This window comes from Sinocyclocheilus anshuiensis, unplaced genomic scaffold (genome assembly GCF_001515605.1).
Source record: "Sinocyclocheilus anshuiensis isolate Anshui unplaced genomic scaffold, SAMN03320099.WGS_v1.1 scaffold2082, whole genome shotgun sequence".
In the NCBI taxonomy this organism is placed as follows: domain Eukaryota; kingdom Metazoa; phylum Chordata; class Actinopteri; order Cypriniformes; family Cyprinidae; genus Sinocyclocheilus; species Sinocyclocheilus anshuiensis.
This window is the reverse complement of record NW_015555845.1, coordinates 187,255-196,738: the sequence shown is the minus strand read 5'-3', so window position 1 is coordinate 196,738 and position 9,484 is coordinate 187,255. Positions and strand designations below refer to the sequence as shown.

Below are 9,484 nucleotides of genomic sequence, written 5' to 3'. Positions count from 1 at the left end.
GGTTTTGTTTTGTAGAAAACATGGAAACACCAAAGACGCTTTAATATGTTGTGCGTTTTAATAGACCGGTGACGACCGCACAGAGTAGCATTATAACAGAACTTTCAAATATATCTAGTATGATAAAACAGCGCTGCTTTTTTCCCCCACATACGCACGACCGGAAGGAGTGGAAGCGGTCGACTTTGGCATAATAAAAGCTCCGCTGCTTTCGAGCCGTGTGTCACGCTCGTTCAGCGGCCTCGTTTCGCTTCGACGCCTTTCAGCCTCACCCTGCTTCATACTACTACGTTAATAAATCACTAGCTCATCCATGAACATGATTTCTGCCCGAGTCCCGTCGGATTGCATCGGCTGTGGGGATGAAGACGAGAACTCCCGTGATTCCACACTCAGTCACGGTGTCATCAAACTACGCCTTTGCCTCTTTGTTTATTTTGAATAAGCGCCCTCTAGCGGCGAAAATTACATATTGTGCCTTTAATTTGCGATTGTTTTTGTTGCGTTTCTCATCCTTTTCTTTTGCGGTTGTGAAACAACGGCCCAGGCCAGTGTTGCCACCTTGTGGACAAACTAATTAGTGCAAAAACAATTCAAGGCGTAATGTGCGACCTGCGCGTACTCTCCCCTCGGGCCGGATGAAGATGAATGGCGGGCCACCAATTGAATAGCCCTGATTTAGATTCTAGGAGAAATACGAGCAACATCAACAAGATCATAAGTACAATTTGGCAAGATATATAAAAGCAAATGAATTAAATTGTAACTTGAATTAAACATAAACATTTCAGTCATGCAACTCGAGTGAACAAATTGAAATAAACACAAGCTAGCACTATTAGTGAATTATGTCTGGGAGACCCTATCAAATTCTAACATGTGAATTCCCACTCAGCTTTAACTTCCGTACTTTCCGCTGGGCTCAGACCATGCTGTTTGCCCTGAATGAGATCAACAGCAGAAATGACATCTTACCTGATACTGAGCTGGGTTACGTCATCTATGACTCCTGCTTCACCATTTCCAAAGCTGTCGAGGGAACGCTCACCTTCCTGACAGGCCAGGACGAGGCTGTGCCCAACTACCGCTGCGGGGATGGACCCCCTCTCTCTGCTTTGGTGGGGGCTGGAGGCTCTGATCTGTCCATAGCCACAGCCAGGATACTCGGCCTCTACTATTTCCCACAAGTACCTTTTCAACTACCACTGTATTTGGGGCAATGGATCTATTACTAGATCTATTACTTATATATTACTATAAAAGAAAGCCATGACTTGAATACATTTTTACATAAAGTACAAAAATGTCAAGGTGATACAGTTGTGATATCTTAATGAAGAGAAAAGCATCATTCAATTTAGGAAATCTTTGAAAAGAAAAACTCATTTAGTTATTTGGCATAATCTTTTGTTGTTATTTGTTAAAAACTATTATTATTATGTTTAAATTAATTATATTTAAATTAATTATAAATTATGTTTATTTCTTTGTTTTGTCATGTGGTGCAACAAACAAGTGGAAGCATGAAAAAAACAGGAAATGGTATTTTGGTAAATTGGTAAAAAGTGGTACATTTCTAAAAACTGTAAATAGTACTATCTATCTATCTATCTATCTATCTATCTATACACAATACCATTCAAATGTCTGGGGTAAGTTTTTGATTTTTTTTTTTATAGAAAATAATATTTTTATTAAACATGGATGCATTAAATCAATCAAAAGTGACAGTAAAGCTATTGTTGCAAATTTCAAATAAATGCTGTTTGACCTTTCTATTAATTAGAGTATAATGAAAAAACTAATGTATCAGTTTCCACTAAAAATAGTAAGCAGCATAACGATTTTCAGTATTAATAATAGGAAAAAATGTTTCCTGAGCACTAAATCAGCATATTAGAATGATTTCTGAAGGATCATGTGACTGGAGTAATGATGCTAAAAAAATCAGCTTTGAAATCACAGGAATAAATTACATTTTAAAATATATTCAAATAGAAATCAGTTATTTTAAATAGTAAAAATATTAAACATTTTATTGTTTTTGCTGTACTTTGGATCAAATAAATGCAGGCTTGGTGAGCAGAAGAGACTTCTTTAAAAAACATTAAAAATCTTAGTGTTCAAAAACTTTTGACTGGTTGTGTACACTCATTCACTCACTTTCAAAAAATTACTGCTTTTTACTTGATGGTTATACCACGTGACATTTTTAGAGCCATTAATTTTAAACTTTTCTTGAGTACATTTCTCAGAACTTGGAACATGTGTTAAACTAGATTTTTTAAGACTTTTAAGATTTTCCATTGACTTGTCTTTTTTTTAGGTTCAATTTATTCCAGCTTTTAATTACTATTTAATAATATCAGAAATCCATCAACAAATACATCTCTGAGCATTTAAACTGCGCTGAATTAGTTTTTCCGCTCCCCTAGATGAGCTACGCATCCTCATGCTCCGTTCTCGAAAGCAGGTTTCAGTACCCCACCTTCCTTCGCACCATCCCTAGCGACGAGCACCAATCTGTCGCCATGGCCAAACTAGTGCTTCATTTTGGCTGGACCTGGGTGGGTACCATCGCGGCTGAGGACGATTACGGGAAATACGGCATCAAGAGGTTCAAGGAGGTGGTGGAGGAGGCAGGAGTTTGCATATCCTTCTCCGAAACCCTCCCCAAGATCAGGAACCCAGAAGCCATCGAGCGCATCGTGCAGACGGTGCTGGATTCCACGGCTAAGATCATCGTTGTGTTCTCCTCCGACGTGGATCTGAGCCCCCTAGTGGGGGAACTGCTGCGCAACAACGTCACCAACCGCACCTGGATCGCCAGCGAGGCCTGGGTCACGTCAGCCGCCATCTCCCGCCACCCCGACATCCTGCCTGTCCTGGGAGGTACAATAGGGTTTGCGGTCAAGCGTGCAGATATACCCGGCCTGAAAGAGCATCTGCTGAGCGTTACTCCATATAATGACACTCTGACAGAAGAGTTTTGGGGAATAGTCTTCAACTGTACTATGAATTATAGGCAGGTATTGAGCGGCATGAGGAGATGCACTGGAGAAGAGATGCTGGAGAAGTTAAATAATACCTTCACGGACGTGTCGCAGTTGAGGATTACATATAACGTGTATAAGGCTGTATATGCTGTGGCACATGCCCTCCATAACCTAGAGGACTGTAAACCTCGCAGTGGCCCATTTGAGAATAACACATGTGCTGACATTACCAAATTTGAGCCTTGGCAGGTACAACACACATTGCCAGTTTTTTTATTTTTTATTTTGTCATCTCATTTATAACTATTATGTGTTTTCCTTTTAGCTGATGTACTACTTGAAAAATCTCCGATACACTGTTCCTCACACCGGAGAGGAGATATACTTCAATAATGGTGACGTAGATGGGTTTTATGACATCTTAAATTGGCAGAGTGAATCGGAAGGAGGGATTACATATACCCACATTGGTTACTACAACAGCACAGCACCCCCTGAAGAGAGGTTGATCATCAATAATGGCTCCATTATATGGAACAATGATATTCTGGAGGTGAGGAATATTAATGTATATGTTAAGTGGTCTGTGTAGTTTAGTATGGTCATAAAATAGAGCATAGATATTAACAATAAGGCTGTCAATCAATTGAAATATTTATTAGTTAAAATATTAAATAAAAGCTGTCGGTTTAAACATTTAATTTTTAATATGTATTGAATAAATATGCAAAATCCATCTATTCATAACAGCATTTAATGTTTTCTATCTTTTGTATTATATGTATTATATATATATAGGATTCCATTTTAATGGTTTCATTAAACTTTTAATATCAAAAACATCTCTAAATAATAGATTATATATATATATATATATATATATATATATAAAACATTTAATATATTTAATATATATTTAATACATATTTAATATCTATCTACATTCTATATTTAATAAATATTTAATAAGTATTATTAATATTACATGCTGTAATTATCTATCTATCTAAGGTATATTTTATAAATATTTCATGACTATCTATCAATTACATTATTTAATATACTATTATATAGAGAGAAAGTGTGAGAGAATGCAGTATTTAATATTTTATATTTAATAAATGTTTGACAAATATCTCTGTTGATTAAACATTAAATATTTCATATATATTTGATAAATATTTCATATATATTTATCGATTGCATTTAATTTAGTTTATATTTAATAAACATTTGATCATATTTATATTTAGTAAAATAAGTTTGTCATTCTTGCATGTGGAATCTTATAGATTAAAAACTGAAAAACATTTTTTTTGTGTTTCCCTACTGTATTAATATATGTTTAACAAATATCTTTATGTTGATTAATACATTAAATATTTAATATACTCTTAATATTTAATATATATTTGATAAATATTTAATATCCATTTATCGAGTACATTTAATTTAGTTTATATTTAATAAATATTTGATCATAATTATATTCAGTATTATTGCATGTGGAATCTTATAGTTTAAAAACTGAAGAAAAAAAATGTTGTTTCTCTACTGTACTGCTTGTGTTACAGACACCACGATCTGTGTGCAGTGAACGATGCCAGCCCGGCACCAGGATGGGTATCCGGCAGGGAGAACCAGTCTGCTGCTTTGACTGCATCCCCTGCGCAGATGGCGAGATCTCTAACACAACAGGTCATGGGAAAAATGACTTTTTTTTTCATTGGTTATTTTTAACTGACCATTTAGTCAATTTCAACAACTCATACACTTCCAACAGATGCACGAGGCTGTATCCAGTGTGATGAAGACTACTGGTCCAATGCCAATCACGATACGTGTGTGCCAAAGACCATTGAATTCCTGGACTTCACTGAACCTCTTGGGATCACACTGATCGCCATTGCTGCTTTTGGGGCTTTAGCAGCTATTGCAGTTGCGATTATCTTATTGATGCACCTTAACACACCTTTGGTGAATGTCAACGACCCACTGCTTAGCTTCTCCCTGCTGCTGGGTTTAGTGATAACCTTCCTGTGCTCCATTGTGTTCCTTGGTGAGCCTCAGATGTGGTCTTGTATGACCAGCCAGGTGGCTTTGGCCGTAGGCTTTGCTCTGGTCCTCTCCTCACTAATGGGCAAATCTGCTCTGCTCATGCTGAGAGCCAGAGCCGTAAAAGCCGTCAAAGCTGCTATGAAGGCAGCCAAAGCAGCAGCAGCGGCATCTGAGCAGAGTCCCGACACTGCCGTCATCGCTCCAGCTATTCCTCAGAAGAATGATATAGACCCCATACATCCCAGGCACCAGAGGGCGATAATGATAGTGTGCACCCTGATCCAAGCGGTGGGTTGCACCGTGTGGCTGATTCTGATGCCTCCACACCCCATGAAGAACACAGCCGCCCAGAACATCAAGATCATCCTGGAGTGCGACCCTGGAAACATCATATTCATCTGCTCCATCTTTGCGTATGACATTCTTTTGGCTGTGCTGACGTTCTCTTTTGCTTTTGTGGCACGAAAGTTGGAAGACCACTTCAACGAGGGCAAGAGCGTGACCTTCGGCATGCTGGTGTTTTTCATCGTTTGGATCTCCTTCGTGCCCGCCTACCTGAGCACGCGGGGGAAATTCATGGTGGCGGTGCAAATCTTCGCCATCTTGGCTTCCAGCTTCGGTCTGCTCGCGTGCATCTTCATCCCCAAGTGCTATGTGCTGCTTATCAAACCAGAGAGGAACAAAGAGGAGCTGATGATACCCCGAGCCAAATCACGTGACACTGCCGCCAGCGGAAGCTCCGCTTCGCTCGCCACCACCAGCAGCTCCGCTAACGCTAATGGAACCACCGTGTCCACTGTGTCTCTAGATGACTGAAGCCAGTCTACTGTGTCACTGTGAATGTAGAAGTCTTATTATATTGGACTTTGCCATATTTCAAGGATCTTTGATATAAATTTAGCCAGATGTCAGATCTAAAACATAATAGGAATAACAGTGAATGGCTTTAAGGGGGTCGTATCATAATTTTTTACTCATTTTTTCCCCATGATGTCTACTTATAATAACTTTTTCTCATAATTTATCATGATTATAATCATAGTTTTTATGACCATATTTCATTATCTATTACCCCTAGCAGAGTGTCTTTTTTTCTGTTTTACCTTTAAAACTTGCATGTAAACTCTTTGCATGTGAAATTAGGTACATTGCTTGCAGCACTTTTAATATCTAACTGCGGGTTTGCTGACAAGTCCGAAATCATTTTTAACTTGTGCATTCCAATGTATTCATCTTACATCAGAATGCTGCGAAGGCTCATTTATGAAGCTTGGTTTGAAAAAAAAAAGAAACCATAAAAAGTTAAAAGAGCAGACCAAAATAAAAAAAAGGAAAAATAAATCTAAATATCCAACTTTAGACGAAAGGTGCAACACTGATAATGAATAAATTAATCCATGTTAAACCCAATAAATACTTCTTTTTTTTTTGCATAGTTACATTATGTTTTCCATACTACATGCATTTAATTTCAAATGATCAAGGAACAATTGATTGTTTTTTTGTGATTTTATTTTTGGTAGTTTAAACAACAAATACACTATAAATCAGAAAAATAGAAACAAATAAAGAGAAGGGAGCAAGAAAATGATACAACCCCTTTCAATGAGCAGGAATTTGTGCTCAGGGATGTTTGTACAGGTATGACTGTAGCTTAGTTGTTCAAATTACAAGAAAAACCTGCACTACATCATAAAATATAAAACAAATCTTTTCAGAAGCAAATTTTAGTCTTAAAAGGATGAAAAATAAAGAGGTAAATGTAATTCTGATGTGTGACAGCAGGTGGAAGCATTGAAGGTCCATAAACAGATCTCTTTCCACTGGAAATGACACAATAAATAAAACGGTTCTATTTGTTCTCAGTTGTTAAATAAAAGAATCATTGCAATAGTTTTGATAAACAACAATTAAGTATATTTTTGTGAAAATTCTGTAAACTATGATGTTAATTTATTTGTGGATTTAAAAATAGATTAGACTGCATGAGTTTTAGACATATATGGGAGGCATCATGGATTCATACACAAATTGCATCTAATGTGAACTGTTTAGAGGTACCCAATTCTGAACAGGACTCTACTGAGGCCTTCACTGTGATGCTCTTAAACAGTACTAATAAAAACATGTGTATTGCTTTGTCTCTTTGCTTGATCTTATTCATAAAATAAAAGTTACAAGAAACTACCTATGTCCTGTTTCAATATGCTTTATTTTGAATATTTAACAATTTGGTGATTGAAACCCCCACAGACTCTTCCCAGTATATATATATATATATATATTATATATAATAATAATATATATAATCTACACCCCACTCACCATAATGACAAAGCAAAAACCAGATTTATCATAACTTTGCAAATGTATTAAAAAGGAAACACTGAAAAAATGACATTGCACAAGTCTTCATACCCTTTGCTTTGACACTTAAAATTTAGATCAGGAGCATTCCAGTTTCAACTGGATCTTCTTTGAGATGTTTCTATACTCCGACTGGAGTTAACCTGTGGCATATTGAGTTGATTGGACATGATTTGGAAAGGCACACACACACCTGTCTATATAAAGTTTAACAGCTGAAAGGGATGTCAGAGCAAAAACTAAGTCATGAGGTCAAAGGAATGGCCTGCAGAGCTGAGAGACAGGATTGTGTTGAGACAGATCTGGTGAAGACTGCAAAATAAATTCTGCTGTGTGGAAGGTTCACAGGAGCATTTGGCCTCCATAATCCTTAATGGATGAAATTTGAAACAATCAGGACTCTTCCTATATCTAGCCTCCTGGCCAAACTGAGAAATCAAAGGAGAAGGGTCTTAGTTGGAGAGGTGACCAAGACACTGATGGTCACTCTGGTTGAGCTCCATGATCTTATATGGAGATGGGAGAAACTTACAGAAGGACAAACATCACTGCGACACTCCACCAATCTGGGCTTGATGGCAAAGTGACCACACTCAAGCTTCTCCTCAGTAAAGATACATGAAACCCTGATTGGAATTTACAAAAATACACCTAAATAACTCTATGAAAATACAGACAATACAGCAGTGGCTTAGGGACGACTCTGTGAACGTCCTCAAGTGGCCCAGCCAGAGCTGGGACTTGGAACCAATCAGACATCTTTGGAGAAAAATGGCTGTCCACCGATAGTCCCCAGCCAAGCTGACAGAGCTTGAGATGATCTAAAGAGAAGAATGGCAAAAAAAAAAACAAATGCAGATGTGCAAAGCTTGTTGCATCATACCCCAAAAGACCTGAGGCTGTAATTGTTGCCAAAGTGCTAAAAACTAAGTTTTGAGTTAAGGGTATGAAGACTTGCCCTTGTGTGCAATGTCATTTTTTCAGTGTTTCCTTTTTAATACATTTGCCAAGTTGTGATAAATCTGGTTTTTGCTTTGTCATTATGGTGAGATGGTATGGTAGATTTATGTGGGAAAAAAAAGTAATTTAAAGTCAAGATACATTTTTATTGTAACTATGGACTACGTTGACAAGTGATGTAAAAGTATTCACCATGAAGCTTACACTGGTGATGTATCTGAGAGAAAACACATTTTACAGTAAATGATCTAATTTCCGGCAGTAAGAAAAGAGTGTTTTAAAGCTTATTGTTTTGTAGAACATTACCATTTTATATGATATGAGAACGGTTGGGCCTGTAGATAGGGATCATGTGTTATTTAAGAAAAATATAATTATATTTTCAGAATGACAGATTTTTTTTCTCAAACATAGTCTGTGGGGTAAAATGCCCCCCAGCCAGGTGGAGTAAAACGCCCCCAATGAACATGACTTAATTACTGTAGTTACTATGTTTTGATCATCAAATCCTTTGTTTTTCCATCAAATGTATTCTAAATTTGAACTTTATATTTAAAAATTACCTCAAGTTAGCATCAGTTAGCTAGTTAGCAAGCCAGTTAGCATCAGCTAACAACATTTTTCAAATAGGCTATAATTCATAATTATTGATTATATTCTTTTTAAATGTTAAGCTAAAACTGCATGTACTCTGATTTTGCTGTAAAGCAAATTGTTTTGTAAGACTGGGGGGCATTTTACCCCACCTGTGGGACAAAACGCCCCCTTGGTAGAAATTAAATTTTTAATAAAAATCTAATAACTTGAAAACTCTGGACATTTTTCATACTTGGTTTATAATTTATGTCATTGTCACTAAAACTATGACAACTTTTTTGAACACATTTAACTTTTGTTTCACAGAAAAAAAATGTCACAATCCTTAAGGAAGGGGGGGCATTTTCCCCCACTCTACCCTATGCTATATAGTGGTCTTAGACTTTTGAACCCCACTATATCTTCTTAAATAAAACCAAAGTTTGTGCATCCTAAAGATGAACAATATTAACGAGGTGTGTGAGACAGAATGAGTTTGCATGGTTCACTTAATGCCCCTTGCCACT

The 9,484-nt window shown here is 36.9% G+C and overlaps 1 protein-coding gene across 1 annotated transcript in view; it reads left to right on the top strand.

Annotated features, from left to right (window-relative positions):
- vmn2r1 (vomeronasal 2, receptor 1) overlaps positions 1-6,419 on the top strand; it is a 9,399-nt gene extending 2,980 nt beyond the window's left edge. The window contains exons 2-6 of the mRNA XM_016470015.1: positions 896-1,187; positions 2,436-3,245; positions 3,322-3,549; positions 4,571-4,694; positions 4,780-6,419. Of these exons, the coding sequence (XP_016325501.1) occupies positions 896-1,187; positions 2,436-3,245; positions 3,322-3,549; positions 4,571-4,694; positions 4,780-5,870 (2,545 nt within the window). The 3' untranslated portion in view covers positions 5,871-6,419. The remainder of the gene's footprint in view (positions 1-895; positions 1,188-2,435; positions 3,246-3,321; positions 3,550-4,570; positions 4,695-4,779) is intronic.
- The last annotated feature ends 3,065 nt before the right edge of the window (positions 6,420-9,484 follow it).